This window comes from Schistocerca nitens, chromosome 6 (genome assembly GCF_023898315.1).
Source record: "Schistocerca nitens isolate TAMUIC-IGC-003100 chromosome 6, iqSchNite1.1, whole genome shotgun sequence".
Taxonomy (NCBI): domain Eukaryota; kingdom Metazoa; phylum Arthropoda; class Insecta; order Orthoptera; family Acrididae; genus Schistocerca; species Schistocerca nitens.
In genome coordinates, this window is record NC_064619.1 from 620,353,134 (window position 1) to 620,371,113 (window position 17,980).

Consider the following 17,980-nt stretch of genomic DNA (forward strand, 5'->3'; position numbering starts at 1 on the left):
GCTTTTAATGCGTTGAAATTCCTATTAATTTAATTCTTACGTTACGTGTATTGCTGTGTTAATTTCTGTTCCTAAACAATTTTTTTAGGTTGATCCGTTGAATTATTTCCTCTGTGTTCCACAATTTCTTTCCGGTGGTATATCTTAAATCATGAATAATACACTGAAGCGCCAAAGAAACTGGTATAGGCATGCATACTCAAATACAGATATATGCAAACAGACAGAATACGGCGCTGCAGTCCGCAACGCCTATATAAGACAGAAAGTGCATAGCGCAGTTGTTAGATCGGTTACTGCTGCTACAATGGCAGGTTATGAAGATTTAAGTGACTTTGAACGTGATGTTAAAGTCGGCGCACGAGAGACAGGACACATCTCCGAAGTGTTGATGAAATACGGATTTTTCCCGTACGACCATTTCACGGGTGTACGGTGAACATTAGGTGTCCGGTAAAACATCAGATCTCCGACATCGCTGCGGCCGGAAAAAGATACTGCTACGAGGGCAGTTCAATAAGTAATGCAACACATTTTTTTTCTCGGCCAATTTTGGTTGAAAAAACCGGAAATTTCTTGTGGAATATTTTCAAACATTCCCGCTTCGTCTCGTATAGTTTCATTGACTTCCGACAGGTGGCAGCGCTGTACGGAGCTGTTAAAATGGCGTCTGTAACGGATGTGCGTTGCAAACAACGGGCAGTGATCGAGTTTCTTTTGGCGGAAAACCGGGGCATCTCAGATATTCATAGGCGCTTGCAGAATGTCTACGGTGATCTGGCAGTGGACAAAAGCACGGTGAGTCGTTGGGCAAAGCGTGTGTCATCATCGCCGCAAGGTCAAGCAAGACTGTCTGATCTCCCGCGTGCGGGCCGGCCGTGCACAGCTGTGACTCCTGCAATGGCGGAGCGTGCGAACACACTCGTTCGAGATGATCGACGGATCACCATCAAACAACTCAGTGCTCAACTTGACATCTCTGTTGGTAGTGCTGTCACAATTGTTCACCAGTTGGGATATTCAAAGGTTTGTTCCCGCTGGGTCCCTCGTTGTCTAACCGAACACCATAAAGAGCAAAGGAAAACCATCTGTGCGGAATTGCTTGCTCGTCATGTGGCTGAGGGTGACAATTTCTTGTCAAAGATTGTTACAGGCGATGAAACGTGGGTTCATCACTTCGAACCTGAAACAAAACGGCAATCAATGGAGTGGCGCCACACCCACTCACCTACCAAGAAAAAGTTTAAAGCCATACCCTCAGCCGGTAAAGTCATGGTTACAGTCTTCTGGGACGCTGAAGGGGTTATTCTGTTCGATGTCCTTCCCCATGGTCAAACGATCAACTCTGAAGTGTATTGTGCTACTCTTCAGAAATTGAAGAAACGACTTCAGCGTGTTCGTAGGCACAAAAATCAGAACGAACTGCTCCTTCTTCGTGACAACGCAAGACCTCACACAAGTCTTCGCACCCGAGAGGAGCTCACAAAACTTCAGTGGACTGTTCTTCCTCATGCACCCTACAGCCCCGATCTCGCACCGTCGGATTTCCATATGTTTGGCCCAATGAAGGACGGAATCCGTGGGAGGCACTACGCGGATGATGAAGAAGTTATTGATGCAGTACGACGTTGGCTCCGACATCGACCAGTGGAATGGTACCGTGCAGGCATACAGGCCCTCATTTCAAGGTGGCATAAGGTCGTAGCATTGAACGGAGATTACGTTGAAAAATAGTGTTGTGTAGCTAAATGATTGGGGAATAACCTGGTGTATTTCAATGCTGAATAAAACAACCCCTGTTTCAGAAAAAAAATGTGTTGCATTACTTATTGAACTGCCCTCGTAGAACGGGACCAACGACGACTGAAGAGAATCGTTCAATGTGACAGAAGTGCACCCCTTCCGCAAATTGCTGCAGCTTTCAGTGCTGGGCCATGAACAACGAAACATCAATGATATGGGCTTTCGGAGCCGAAGGCCTACTCGTGCACCATTGATGACTGCACGACACAGAGTTTTACGTATCGCTTGGGCCGTCAACACCGAAATTGGACTGTTGTTGACTGGAAACATGTTGCTTGGACGAACGAGTCTTGTTACGAACTGTGTCGAGCGGTTCTAGGCGCTACAATCTGGAACCGCGCGACCGCTACGGTCGCAGGTTCGAATCCTACCTCGGGCATGGATGTGTGTGATGTCCTTACGTTAGTTAGGTTTAAGTAGTTCTAAGTTCTAGGGGACTGATAACGTCAGAAGTCAAGTCCCATAGTGCTCAGAGCCATTTGAACCATTCGAGCTGATAGATGTGTACGGGTTTGCAGACAACTTCATGAATCCATGGACCATGCATGTCATCGGGGGACTGTTCAAGCTGGTGGAGGCTCTGTAATGGTGTGGAGCGTGTCCAGGTGGAGTGATATGGGACCCCTGATAAGTCTAGATAAGACCCCGAACAGGTGACACGTACTAAGCTTCCTGTGTGGCCACCTGCATCCATTAGTGTCCATTGACAGCCCATACGTCCAGAATTGCGACAGAGTGGTTCCAGGAACACTCTTCTGACTTAAAACACTTCCGCTGGCTACCAAACGCACCACACATGAAGATTACTGAGCACATCTGGGATGCCTTGCAACGTCCTGTTCAGAAGAGATCCCCACCCCCTCGTACTCTTACCGATTTATGGAGAGCCCTGCAGGATTCGTGGTGTCAGTTGGCTCCGGCATTACTTCAGACACTAGTCGAGTCCATGCCACGTCGTGTTGTGACACTTTCGCGTGCTCGCGGGGCCCTACACTATATTAGACAGGTGTACCATTTTGTTTGGCTCTTCAGTCTGATTCTCAAAGTCAACTACATTATTCTTATAATGTTATAGACGTATCCTACAGTGTAACAGTTGCTAGCACTGACCAAGCAACAAGTTTAAAAAGCCTGGTTCTTCTTTTCTTTCAGAAAATTTACTACCAGTGCTCAATTGACATATGGCTGTAGCGTAAAGTGTACTTTTCTGCGAAACAACGGGTGACTGAATGCCTGTGAGTGTACCTACACGTCGGGTTGTCTCACCTGTGTGGGCGTCAGCGCCGAATCGTTTCTTGAACATGTTGAGGCGGCCGTCGACGGCGAAGTGGTACAGGTAGAGGGGAGCGGCGTCACGGAGGCGGGCGTGGAGGCGGCCCGCCAGCACCGACGGGTACAAGAACAGCATGTCGCCCCGCACCTGCAACCCCACACGCAGAAAGTTTATTTATTATTATTTTTTGTCTTACACATAAACACTGAGGTGACAACTTCAAGGAATAGCGATATGCACATAAAGAGATGGCGGTAGTATCGCGTAAACAAGGTACAGAAAGGCAGTTCTTTGGCGGAGCTGTCATTTTTACTCAGGTGATTCATGTCAAAAGATATCCGAAATGATTGTGGCCGCACCACAGCAAGTAAGTGACTATGAACACCGAATGGTCGTTGGAACAGGACGCGTGGGACGATACCAAATTTCAGGCATTACCTGTCACCCTGTACAATGCAGTGGCCGACGGCCTTCACTTAACGACCGAGAGCAGCGGCGTTTCCGTAGAGTCGTCAGTGCTAACAGACAAGCAACACAGCGTAAAATAACTACAGAAATCGATTTGGAGCGTACGACGTATCTGTTAGGACACTGTGTTAATGGGCTGTGGCAACAGACGACCGACGCGTGTGCGTTTGCTAACAGCACGACATCGTATGCAGCGCCTCTCCTGGGCTCGTGACCATGTGTGTTGGATGCTAGACGACTGGAAAACGGTGGCCTAGTCAGGTGAGTCCCGATTTGAGATGGTAATAGCTGATAGTAGCGTTCGAGTGTGGCGCAGACCCCAGAAGGCCATGGATCCAAGTTGTCAAGAAGGCACTCTGCAAGCTGGTGTCGGCTCCATAGTGGTGTGGGCTGTGTCTACATGGAATGGACACCGTCCGCTGGTCAAACTGAACTGGTAATTGATTGGACAATGGTTATGTTCAACTGTCTGGAGACCATTTGCAGCCACTCATGGACTTCATGTCCCCTGGACAACACTCCACGTCACTGGACCACAATTGTTTGCGATTTGTTTGAAGAATATTCTCGGCAATTCCTACAAATGATTTGGCCGACCATACGAGGGGCGTTTGAAAAGTCCGTGCAAAAATAAAAACTACTTACGCGTTTGGGGTAAACCTTTTTTATTTTCGACATAGTCTCACACTTATTCCAACGCTGTCCTAATTTGTTGATCCCTTCCGAATAATAGGAATTGTCCAAGTCTGCAAAATAGCTATTAGTTGCTGCAATCACCTCCTCGTTTGAATAAAATCTTTGTCCTGCCAGCTATTTCTTCAAATTGGGGAACAAATAGTAGTCCGGGGGAGACAGGTCTGGAGAATAGGGGGGGGATGTGAAACGAGTTGGAATCCTATTTCCATTAATTTTGCGACCACAACTGCTGAGGTGTGTGCTGGGGCATTGTAGTGATGGAAAAGGACTTTTTTGCTCGGTTTTCAAACGGTCCAATAACGATGAATAATTACCCTTTTCCTGATAGTCGATGAGGATTAGCCCTTGCGAATCCCAAAAGACAGTCGCCATAACCTTTCCGGCCGAAGGAATGGTCTTCGTCTTTTTTGCTGCAGATTCTCCCTTGGTAACCCATCGTTTAGATTGTTGTTTGGTCTCAGGAGTATAGTAATCTATCCATGTTTCATCCACGCTTAAAGTCCTGCGGATTCTTCCTGAAGAGCTGCAGACCATCCTTGCAACACCTCACACGATTCCGTATTTGGTCAAGCGTGAGCAATCGCGGAATCCATCTTGTTGATAGCTTTCTCATGTCCAAATGTTTATGCCAAATATTGTGTACCTGTTCGTACGAGATGCCCACAGCACTAGCAATCTCACGCACCTTAACTCTTCTGTCATCCATTACCATATCATGGATTTTATCAAAGATTTCTGAGTCGTAACCTCTACAGGGCGTCCAGAATGTTCAGCATCGCTTGTGCCCATATGGACACTCCGAAAATTTTTGAAACCGCTTATAAACTGTTCTAATCGAAGGTGCACAATCACCGTAATGTTTATCAAGCTTCTCTTTAGTCTCCTGAGGCGTTTTGCCTTTCAGAAAGTAATGTTTAATCACCACCGAAATTCGTTTTAGTCCATTTTTTGACAATCACTCGACTTCTTTGATTCACACGAATGACAAACGAAAGAAGTAGACCAATATGGCTGAAACTTTGTGTGCGTTCTTTCCAAAGATGCTACTAACTAAACATCATCTTGATACGCGCCGGTGGTGCCATCTCTCGGACTTTGCACTGACCCTCGTGTTACTCAACTGGAATGACACCCAACATTTATGAGACATAATCGACAGGTCAGTTCGTGCATAAAATCCTACACTGGCAACGCTTTCGTAGTTATGGAGAGCTTGACACAATAATTCTGCAGAGGACTTCCAACGACTTGTTGAGTCCACACCACGGCGAGTTGCTGCACTACGCCGGACAAAAGGGAGTCCGATATTAGGAAGTATACCATGACTTCTGTCACCTTAGTGTAGTTCCGTAGGACCCAAGTGGTGATGATGATGATGATGATTGGTTTGGGGGGCGCTCAACTGCGCGGTTATCAGCGCCCGTACAAATTCCCATACGTTGCTCAGTCCAATATCGCCACTTTCATGAATGATGATGAAATTATGGCGACACCACAAACACCCAGTGATCTCAATGCAGGTGAAAATCCCTGACCCCGCCGGGAATCGAACCCGGGACCCCGTGCTCGGGAAGCGAGAACGCGACCGCGAGACCACCTGCTGCGGGCCCCAATTGACGAGCAAATCTCCATGGTCATGTTACGAGTCAGTGCATGAAATTAACATCATAGAATCTAATAATAGATCAAATAAAATTGATACGAATCCTATGCAGACGATAAGGTGCGGAGTACACAATACCAGCAATATAACAATGAAAGTTGCTTAATTTTTTCCGAGGAACTTCTCGAGATAGCAGGAGGAGTGAGCCAAGAGAAAATTCATCTGTTTACACTGAAAAGTGCGATGATTATTGCTAAATTTTTTAAAAATATCTTGCTTATTGAAAACTGATGCCGCAAAATACAGCACATCTTTCTGCACAAGAGTCTGCCTATTATTAACAGAGTGAAAGCTGTTAATTCTTGGAGCTAAGCACATATTGTTAAATATAGGTTCAGAGGCAGATGTCAGAATTCCCAAACTCTTGACCAGGAGTGGAGAGGAGGCTCGCGAACGTACACCACATATTGCTCGAAGTGCCCATTTCTGGGCCACAAATACCCTTTGTGAATGGGCAGTTACTGCAGAATGTACACTCCTGGAAATGGAAAAAAGACCACATTGACACCGGTGTGTCAGACCCACCATACTTGCTCCGGACACTGCGAGAGGGCTGTACAAGCAATGATCACACGCACGGCACAGCGGACACACCAGGACCCGCGGTGTTGGCCGTCGAATGGCGCTAGCTGCGCAGCATTTGTGCACCGCCGCCGTCAGTGTCAGCCAGTTTGCCGTGGCATACGGAGCTCCATCGCAGTCTTTAACACTGGTAGCATGCCGCGACAGCGTGGACGTGAACCGTATGTGCAGTTGACGGACTTTGAGCGAGGGCGTCTAGTGGGCATGCGGGAGGCCGGGTGGACGTACCGCCGAATTGCTCAACACGTGGGGCGTGAGGTCTCCACAGTACATCGATGTTGTCGCCAGTGGTCGGCGGAAGGTGCACGTGCCCGTCGACCTGGGACCGGACCGCAGCGACGCACGGATGCACGCCAAGACCGTAGGATCCTACGCAGTGCCGTAGGGGACCGCACCGCCACTTCCCAGCAAATTAGGGACACTGTTGCTCCTGGGGTATCGGCGAGGACCATTCGCAACCGTCTCCATGAAGTTGGGCTACGGTCCCGCACACCGTTAGGCCGTCTTCCGCTCACGCCCCAACATCGTGCAGCCCGCCTCCAGTGGTGTCGCGACAGGCGTGAATGGAGGGACGAATGGAGACGTGTCGTCTTCAGCGATGAGAGTCGCTTCTGCCTTGGTGCCAATGATGGTCGTATGCGTGTTTGGCGCCGTGCAGGTGAGCGCCACAATCAGGACTGCATACGACCGAGGCACACAGGGTCAACACCCGGCATCATGGTGTGGGGAGAGATCTCCTACACTGGCCGTACACCACTGGTGATCGTCGAGGGGACACTGAATAGTGCACGGTACATCCAAACCGTCATCGAACCCATCGTTCTACCATTCCTAGACCGGCAAGGGAACTTGCTGTTCCAACAGGACAATGCACGTCCGCATGTATCCCGTGCCACCCAACGTGCTCTAGAAGGTGTAAGTCAACTACCCTGGCCAGCAAGATCTCCGGATCTGTCCCCCATTGAGCATGTTTGGGACTGGATGAAGCATCGTCTCACGCGGTCTGCACGTTCAGCACGAACGCTGGTCCAACTGAGGCGCCAGGTGGAAATGGCATGGCAAGCCGTTCCACAGGACTACATCCAGCATCTATACGATCGTCTCCATGGGAGAATAGCAGCCTGCATTGCTGTGAAAGGTGGATATACACTGTACTAGTGCCGACATTGTGCATGCTCTGTTGCCTGTGTCTATGTGCCTGTGGTTCTGTCAGTGTGATCATGTGATGTATCTGACCCCAGGAATGTGTCAATAAAGTTTCCCCTTCCTGGGACAATGAATTCACGGTGTTCTTATTTCAATTTCCAGGAGTGTAGCACCGTACGTCGTGAGCAAATTAAAAAAAAAAAACAAAGATTAATTTTCGTGTTCGACTATCACTTATTGCAGCTTCTGTCTTAACGGCAAATATAGCAGCATTCCGTTTTTCAACTAGATTCGGAACATAGGTTTTCCATGACAGAGCTTTCTATCTATGTGAACGCCGATGAAGTCTGGTACTGCAGACTAACCAATAATATGCCCATTCTGCGTAATCAAAATGTTAGTTTTAGTTGAATTGTGTGTTACAACCAGTAAAAACTGAGTCTTACTGCGATTACTGCTATTTAGCACCAATTTATTTTCTGCAAGTCATCAACTTGTGCCTTGAAATAGATCATTTGACACAATGCGTATGTTGCACTCAACATCCTTCAGTGATAAGCTACTGTCATCAGTAAACAGTTACCAGTTACCAGTTTTTACACCACCTTTAGCGTTCCAAAGCAACCAATGTTCTCTTTTAAGGCATTGAATAATATTTTTCTCCGATGAGTTCAATTTTTCTTCATTTTTCTTTCTAGATACCTGAATGATTCACATCCGTATAACATTGCTTATAAGAAAGTTAACTCATTTGGGTGAGTCTGTAAGTTATTGCCAGTGATCTTTTCTTTCAGAACTTGAGGCAACTGTAAACCATTTTGTTAGCTTCTGTTAGACGGGTATCCCTACATCTTTTCTGTTCTCTTTACTGAAAATACCCCCTAGTTACGTCAAGCACCCAACTGCTTTGAAAGTGAATCAAAGGTGCACCACTTCGGATTTTCGTACTTGCTATCAGATATTCAGTCGCCTCATTAACAGGTAAACTTGTTTTTGCAGCCATTTTGGATTAGTCTTTTACATCATTATCATGAATTTTCTTTTGGAATTAGTTGTTGATGCTACATCATCCGCATAGGAGTGTCTAGTGTTGTTCATTCCTTGCAGTTGGATCCCTTTGGTCTATCCACCTCCTCTAAGTTGAAGTTAAGCGATGCAGGTATCTCAGTCCAGTGTACATCTTAAAATTATCGGTTTCTTCTGCCATTACTTTTATAAGGCACAACTTTTCACTTACATATTTTTAACCAACCTAATTATGTTAGTATTTCAGATTCCTTCACTGTGGTTAGAAGAGTCAAGAAGTATGGCCATAAAACTTCAAGCATATCTTGCACACGGTCTTAGTGAACTTTCGTATCAGCGTATAGTGCTCAAATGTCCTCCCCTTCCACAAAGCACCATTTTACTGTGTGATGTCATAGGCCTATATAATATTTCCTCAGAATTTTCCGCTTCTGTTTTTCAGTTTGTGCATCTCTACAGTAATCTCCAACAACCATAGTCTCTGATGCATATAGTGCTTCCAGTAAAAATAAATAAATAAAAATTTAAAAAAATGCATTTTAACGTCCCAGTTTAGCATTGCGTGGCATTACATTTTTAATAGTGGTTTCACTTGATTCTGAACGTCTTTTGAAGTTTAAATGGACTCTTCTAAGTTTGCATTACTGACCAACACCGATTGCATCGCGATCTCTGCAAAGTATTTGAACAGGGATGCCTGTAAAACAGTAAGCGAGAGTGTTGCACCTTGGTACACATTTCAAACTGTAGCGTCTAGCTAGACCCGTAGTAGAAATTTAACGCATTCATGGCATTCACTTTGTATGTGCTGCAGTCTTCTTCTGAAATTACAAAAATTACTCCGGAAACTTAAGGTTTCTCGAAATGTGAAAAACTGTTCCAAGGTACAACATGGTCATGTATCTAGGAACAAATATTCGATTGAAATTTAAAAGCGTTTCAGTGGAGAAAATAGTATATTTACTGTATTTAGTCGTCCACCTGTTACATTATTATTCTACACTCCAATAACCAGTAAGTGTAATCAAATTACGCAGGAGTATTAAAAAACCAGTTATAAGTTAAATATATTTTGATACCGAAGGTATTCGAAACCATAACAATGACAGGTAAAGTTATTAAGCCGTTAAAGAATTGTTGTTCATTTGCAAGCATTACGTGTTCCGCGGTGAAAGAGCCCCTTCTAGGGATGGGCAAACTGAAACACGTAACTGTTTCGAAACAAATGAAACAGTACAATGGAATGTTTCGATACGCTGTTTCGAAACAGTGAAAGTTTGTGTTTTGTAATCTAATAAACCTATACATTGTCACCTTGAATGTCTACTGTATAAGTATGTCCATATAAACACAAATGAGGTGCGAGAGCGCTAATCATATTGCAGAAAGTATGAAACTATCACTTGGGCGACTTGGCAGTTCCGTATTTCCTGCAGCAAATGCACTGCTTTCGTGTCGTGTGAGTTTCATACTTTTCAATTGGCTGAGGACAGAAGACAGAAGAACCACCACGAACGGAACTGGAGGTGGGAGCAAGCTGCAGAAACTACGGATATGCTACTGGGATTCCCACATTCCGTTAGTATGGGTAATATACCCATCCTGCTAATATCCATGCACACAAAGGGAATCATTGTGGATAATAGACACATTGACTATAGACTCACAAATAACGCCAAATAATTCGAATAAATAACAAAATATAACAGAAAAAAATTTTGTCTTTCAAGGCGTTTCGGGCCGTTATTATACGAGGTGCATTCAAGTTCTAAGGCCTCCGATTTTTTTTCTAATTAACTACTCACCCGAAATCGATGAAACTGGCGTTACTTCTCGACGTAATCGCCCTGCAGACGTACACATTTTTCACAACGATGACGCCATGGTTCCATGGCAGCGGCGAAGTCTTCTTTAGGAGTCTGTTCTGACCACTGGAAAATCGCTGAGGCAACAGCAGCACGGCTGGTGAATGTGCGGCCACGGAGAGTGTCTTTCATTGTTGGAAAAAGCCAAAAGTCACTAGGAGCCAGGTCAGGTGAGTAGGGAGCATGAGGAATCACTTCAAAATTGTTATCACGAAGAAACTGTTGCGTAACGTTAGCACGATGTGCGGGTGCGTTGTCTTGGTGAAACAGCACACGCGCAGCCCTTCCCGGACGTTTTTGTTGCAGTGCAGGAAGGAATTTGTTCTTCAAACCATTTTCGTAGGATGCACCTGTTACCGTAGTGCCCTTTGGAACACAATGGGTAAGGATTACGCTCTCGCTGTCCCAGAATATGGACACCATTTTTTCAGCACTGGCGGTTACCCGAATTTTTTTTGGTGGTGGTGAATCTGTGTGCTTCCATTGAGCTGACTGGCGCTTTGTTTCTGGATTGAAAAATGGCATCCACGTCTCATCCATTGTCACAACCGACGAAAAGAAAGACCCATTCATGCTGTCGTTGCGCCTCAACATTGCTTGGCAACTTGCCACACGGGCAGCCATGTGGTCGTCCGTCAGCATTCGTGGCACCCACCTGGATGACACTTTTCGCATTTTCAGGTCGTCATGCAGGATTGTCTGTACAGAACCCACAGAAATGCCAACTCTGGAAGCGATCTGTTCAACAGTCATTCGGCGATCCACCAAAACAATTCTCTCCACTTTCTCAATCATGTCGTCAGACTGGCTTGTGCCAGCCCGAGGTTGTTTCGGTTTGTTGTCACACGATGTTCTGCCTTCATTAAACTGTCGCACCCACGAACGCACTTTCGACACATCCATAACTCCATCACCACATGTCTCCTTCAACTGTCGCTGAATTTCAATTGGTTTCACACCACGCACCACGCTGTTCAAGTAAGGAAAACGTCGTCATTTTAAGTATTTAAAACAGTTCTCATTCTTGCCGCTGGCGGTAAAATTCGATCTGCCGTACGGTGCTGCCATCTCTGGGACGTATTGACAATGAACGCGGCCTCATTTTAAAACAATGCACATGTTTCTATCTCTTTCCAGTCCGGAGAAAAAAAATCGGAGGCCTTAGAACTTGAATGCACCTCGTAAATTCACCATGCTCCCCAGCCCTTCCCGTTCACCATTACACTATAAGTGATATGTCAAACAGATTGCTTGTAATTATACCTCCATCAAATTTATGTGTATGTTAATAACTGTCACTCTACGCCTTTTTTTTATTCAAAATGTTGTAGGTTTACTTGCGTTTCTTATTATGATTACTGTACATGAACAGAGAAGCGTATGTTATAAAAAAAGTATAATTTAACTGAATGATTTTCACATATTTATTATTTTGAATGTGAATAGTATGCGTTGTTTTATTGTTTGGTTAGTGTTTATAAAGCAGATGTTACGCCATTTCGGAATAGGACAGTCAGCTAGAAACGAAGTTTTATTTTCTGATATCTTAAGCTTCATGCCTGTCAAAAAGATTTCGACACTCTTGAAAGTGTTTCATGAAGTGGTATGTTGTGTTTCAGTACCTGTGCCGAGCCCGAATCTCTTCAGACACCGAGCGGAATGAAACATTACTGTTTCGATACAATTAGTCCATTCCAAGCACAGATGGACTGAAACAGCCTTATTTTGAAACAACGATACAGTTTCTGTGTCTGGCTCGAGATCGAATCTGGTCCGGTTATCCGAGACAGGGGCGGAATGAAACACCACTGTTTCGAAACAGTGAACCTCAGTGAACCACAGCCGTTCCGAAACACTGGAACAGTTCCACGTATAGATACACGCTATCGAAACATAGAAACAGTGGCCAAGTCTAGCCCCTTCTGTTTCAAGGTACAAGATGGTGCACGACCGACAGACCATGGCTTAACTGTCCACGTGTTGTATAAATAGTTAAGTATATAGCATTTTACTCACCATAAAATTATGTACGTAGAGAATTAACAATATATTCCAAATAACTTTACTACAGGGATTGGACAAAAATATGGAAGCACAGCCAGAAATGCATTCTTGAACATAAATGCTGAGCCGTTGTATTTGACACCAGTGGCAGCTGTGCAGTGTCCTCAGAAAGGTTGCAAGTGTCCGCTGTGGTCACAACAGTGTTCTGTGTAGCTGTGAGTGCGTTGTCTGAGGGAGGTCAATTCGCACTTGAGCAAATTGTTGGCGCCCGTGTGGTGGATGCTTCCTTAACGAAGGTAGCCGAAATATTTGGTGCTTCAAGAGGCACCGTGTCGAAGATTTATACCGCATACAGGGAAAATGGTATAATATCATTCGCTGAGTCACAGTGTGGAGTAAACCTAACAGACGGACATCGAAGATGGCTGTGACGAAAAATAAGACGACGGCAGCTGCACTAGTCACAACAGAACTAAACGCCGCACTCGCTAAACCTATCAGCACCAAAAGGACACCGAGTGAACTCCGGAAGCTGGGAAGTGCAGGGCTGGCTGGAATTCCAAAACGACTCATCGATGATTGAAATGGCCGTAAGAGGGGAACGTGATGCCGAAGCCATAAGACCTAGACTATGGAGCAAATGGAGAAAGTCATTCGGTCGGATGAGTCTTACTGCACATTGTTTCGAACTTCTGGCCAAGTTTACGTTCCAGGAGTAGAACAGGGCGGGAGTCTGTGACGATTTAGGGAACCGTGTCGTGATATTCCAGCTGCCCCATGGTTACTCTGAAAGACGATTTAGGGAACCGTGTATTGTGGTATTCCAGCTGCCCCATTGTTACTGTGAAAGACTGCATTACTACCAAGCATTGTGTGTCTGATGTGGCTGATCAGATCGATCCCACGGCTCACACTTTGTTCCCCAGTGGTGATGTATTGTTGCAAGACGGCGGGAGCACTGTTGGTTGCGCGAAGCTCGCATCGTCCAGAACCGCTTTTGTTAGCACAGGGTTGAAATGTGTCTTCTCTGGCCACCGGAGTCAGCAGATCTCAATGTTGTTGAGCTTTCATGGTCTACTTACGAGAGAAGGGCGTGTCATCGCTATCGAACTTCATCGTCGTTACATGAACTTAACGCAATTTTTCAGGAAGGATAGTACGATTTACTTGAAAACCGTACTGGACCTTCATTATCCATTCCGAAAAGACTGGAAGATGCTTTGAATGCGAATAGTTTCCACAAACCGTATTAGCCATGGCAATGTTGACGTTGGACGTCTACGATTCTGCTGTGTGCACACACAAATTCTGAATCTGAGATATTATTGTAACGACTAGTAGCGAGCGAGCAGTTGTCGAGGGGAGTCGGAGGTGAACGTGCTAGTGCCGCCGGAGGAGACTTTGGTATTAACTGAGGACATTTTGGTAAGTTGTCTTTTTGTCGCACGTAGTAGTTGGTTGTTTGCGCACTGGGGGGATTTTGCCAGATTTCTATATGAACACACTCAGAATAATATTCGTATCTTTGTTGTGGCCAGAAATGTGTTTATTGAGTATAGAAATTGTGGAATAACTAAAAATCTGTGTAAAGTCCGTCAGCATTTAAGGGGGCCACACCGTGGTTAAGGCCGAAAAAAATCGATTTTCGATTTTCATCATATTTCGATAGATTAAGGTTTTATTTAAGGACTCTGAAAAAGATCTTTCTGAAAAAAATTTTTTGAGCATTTAAAGAGCATTTTCCCACCACATGTGTATGTGATACGCCCACTTTTCAGCATATGTTTTAGATCTACATATCCCCTATATTAACGTTAGGGATTTTTTTTTTACTCCTGAGTGTGTTGGCTATCCTTGGAATGCAACGGTTGGTATTCTTTTGTTTATGCTGTTTGTAAACAACACGCTTTCAAACACTCTGTTAGTTCTGTTCAAGTGTGATTGTGAGTAGTTGTTATACTTACGTTTGCAGTGCTTGTTTACGTGTGTTTTGTTGTGTTTATTGAAGATGACGAAACGTAAAGGCATTTTCAAGAAACGATAGTTTAGAGGAAACAAGTTTACAAAGCTTTGTGTACAAGAGGTTATGTTGCCTGGCAACGATGTTTCTAATTGTAATTCTTCAACAAGTGCATCATCAAAGAAGCTCTCATAATTTCAAGAGAGTTACAATGAATTTACTGTAAGTGACAAGGGGTGCAGTAACATTATTATAAATTTGAGAATATTATCAGATGTAACTTCTAAATTTGTACACTGTATACAGTGTGGTAAGTCACAGAGTGTGACAATTTGTGAGAGTGCCAGTGGCAGAAAAGGCCTAGCAATTGCTTTGCATTTAATTTGCACTAAATACTCAGCTGTGATTTCATTTATGAGTCTTCAAAACCAGATGCATGTGGCCCTTATGAAATCAGCACTAGATTAGTTTATGCTTTACGATCCATTGGCAAGGGCATGGCTACAGGGAGAACATTTTGTTCAGTGATGAACTTACATCAACCACTAAATAAATTTGAAAATCTGACTGCAGTATTAGAGAAAGCTGTATATGAGGCCAGTGAGGAAAGCATGAAACTGGCTGCTAGGGAAGCACTGGAAGAAAAAGATGGATGTTCGGATATTGGAGTTGCACTTGATGGAAGTTGGCAGAAAAGAGGACATACTTCTCTGAATGGAGTAGTGACTGCCACGAATGTAGACACTGGTAAAGTGTTAGATGTGGAGATAATGTCTAAATATCGCAAATGTTGTAAAGTCAATGAATATAAAGAACACAACTGTGTGGCTAATTTTAGTGGAACAAGTGGTGTTATGGAAGTTCATGGAGTACAACAAATATTGCATCGCTCCGTAGAAACAAGAGGCGTACGGTACACCAAATATTTGGGCGATGGTGACAGTAGGGCATACAACAATGTGCTGAACTTTAAGCCATATGGAGATGTCATTATTAGCAAAATAGAATGTGTAGGCCATGTTCAAAAACGTTTGGGAACAAGGCATAGAAAATTAATTGTTGATATGAGAGGAAAAAAATTATAAGATGGAAAATTGTTGACTGGACAGGGTCGGCTAACTAAAACTGAAATAGAAAACTTGCATGTATACTATGGGCAGGCAATTAGGAGAAATAAACAAAATCTGGAGACAATGAAGAGAGATGTTTGGGCCATATTCTTCCATAAGTCGTCTACTGATGATAAGCCACGTCATGGATTGTGTCCAACAAAAGAAAATTTGTGGTGCAATCACAATAGCGCTCAGGCAACTGGAGAATCTTATTCTCACCAGCATTCTCTTCCTGCTGCTGTTATTACAGCAATTAAACGTATTTTCAGAGACTTGGCTCATCCTGACCTTCTAAGGAAATGTCTGCATGGGCAGACACAGAACCCAAATGAATGTTTCAACAGCATAATTTGGAACCGCCTTCCTAAAACTGTATTTGTAGGCATGCATACAATGAAACTAGGAGTTCGTGATGCTGTTATTACATTCAGTTGTGGTAATATTGGAAAGTGTTGGGTACTGAAAAAGCTGGAAATTAATCCTGGTGAAAATTTGATCACTAGGCTGCAACAATGCGATAAAATGAGGATAGCCGATGCAGACAGGTCTGCATCTAATATGGCCAAGAACGCAAGACAAACATTCAGGAAGGTGGAAAAGAAGCTGGAAGACCTGCTAGAGGCCAAACAAGGGCCATCATATGCAGAACAGTTTTAATTAACTGTAAGTAACAAATTTCAATTTTTTAAGTCAATTTCCCGCAAACTAAAATTTTCAGTACATATGCCCCATTATATCAGAAACTGTCATAGATAAATGAATGAAAATTTCAAAGACTCTGCATAACATAAAAAGCCACCTCTGATACTACATTCATTAATATTCCCCCATTAGGAAGGTCACAAAAAATATTTTCTGCAGAAAAACTTAATATTTTTTGTTAATAAATTTAAAAAGTATTTCTTAAAAACTAAAATGGAAAGGTAGACTTTAGTACAGTTGACTATTAGCATCAAGTAACATATAGTAAAAATATTAAGGTCCTGCATCAAATAGTTTTTTTCAGAAATGGGTCAAATACTTGCTTAAATTAACATGGCAGGATGTGGTCCCCTTAAATCATCAATTTTCTGACTATAGTAATTTAATAGTTTTCATTGGTTCCTCTCATTTTTCTGATCTTTCAATTTCTATGCATCAAAGTATGGCAGTAATAGTTGCATTGCACTCTGTATGGATCGCAGAATTGGTTTTTGAAATATTTTAGCATCCTGCTGGTCACGCAGTTGCAGTGGCAAGACGAGGTAAGTTGTCTGTTGCGTACAGGCGCATTTCAGTGCAGTTGTTAGGAGACGTTAGAGGATATTTTAAAACTCGCAGTCAAATGGTTGAGAAGTTTCTGTTCGAATTTCTGTTATTTGTTCTCAATCAGAATACTATCATTGACAGAGACGGAACGGCACACACAACTTTCCGTACGTGTCTTTTAAAATAATCACGAACGCGTTTCAGTGTGTCGTGTTTTTGGTGTTTCCATATTTTAGCCCAATCCCTGTACATTACAGAGCATTTAAATGTGTAGAAAACGAAATATTTACAAATGCTGCGCAAAACACAACCTCATGTCTAACAACAAAAACTGCAGAAACTGCAGTCTCTACAGCGCATTCTTTCGTGTGATTCCAAAATCATTCGGTAGACTGAACTCTCTTAAAAAGTCAGTTAAAGATCTTTTGTGACACACGTTATAATCAGTGTCTCCTCCATGTATCTAAAAATACGTTGACGGAAAAAAAATCGCAACACGAACAAGGAGTTGTGCGACATAAAATAAAGTTAGTAGGCGTGTTTCTGCATCCGAAAGATGATGTCTATTCAAATTTCGCACCAGTTGCGTAGTCTAGTTTACACGACGACACTAGGTTGCAGGCAACTGGGGCACCGGCCACTGAGCATGCGCGCCGCGCGTTTGCGCAACTCGTCGGTGAAACTAAACAGTTTCGGCGTGTTCCAGCTTTGGCGACACTAGTTGCACGAGTTATGAGGTTATCTGTGTTCGCAGAGTGTAGACAAACTGAAATATGAAGTGGGGAACAGAGAATAATGTTCACTTTTTGTATATCTACGTTTTGCATAGGTGTTTGTGGGATTTCAGTGATGCTGATAACAAAAATAAGCAACATATTGCTGCTCCTGAGACAGTCACGTGCGCTCAGAACATAGCTTGACAATATCTGAGCTGCAGGGCAAAACTTTTTGAATTAGGAGCACATATACAACTGAATTAAGAAAAATAGAAGCAAATGTAATTATAGCTGTAGAAATGCTCTTGTCTACAAGACTAAAAACCCATCGTTCGAGTTGGTCGACTTTTCTTTTTAAGGAATATTGTTGACAGGACGAAAGGCTACACAAATCAAGAAGCTGCATTCTTTATTCAGT

The 17,980-nt window shown here is 43.8% G+C and overlaps 1 protein-coding gene across 1 annotated transcript in view; it reads right to left on the reverse strand.

Moving 5' to 3' along the window:
- The window catches only part of LOC126263529 (juvenile hormone esterase-like), a 462,481-nt gene that overhangs the window by 53,402 nt on the left and 391,099 nt on the right, over nucleotides 1–17,980 (reverse strand). Inside the window, exon 8 of the mRNA XM_049960623.1 lies at nucleotides 3,070–3,223. Coding sequence (XP_049816580.1) covers nucleotides 3,070–3,223 — 154 coding nt within the window. The remainder of the gene's footprint in view (nucleotides 1–3,069; nucleotides 3,224–17,980) is intronic.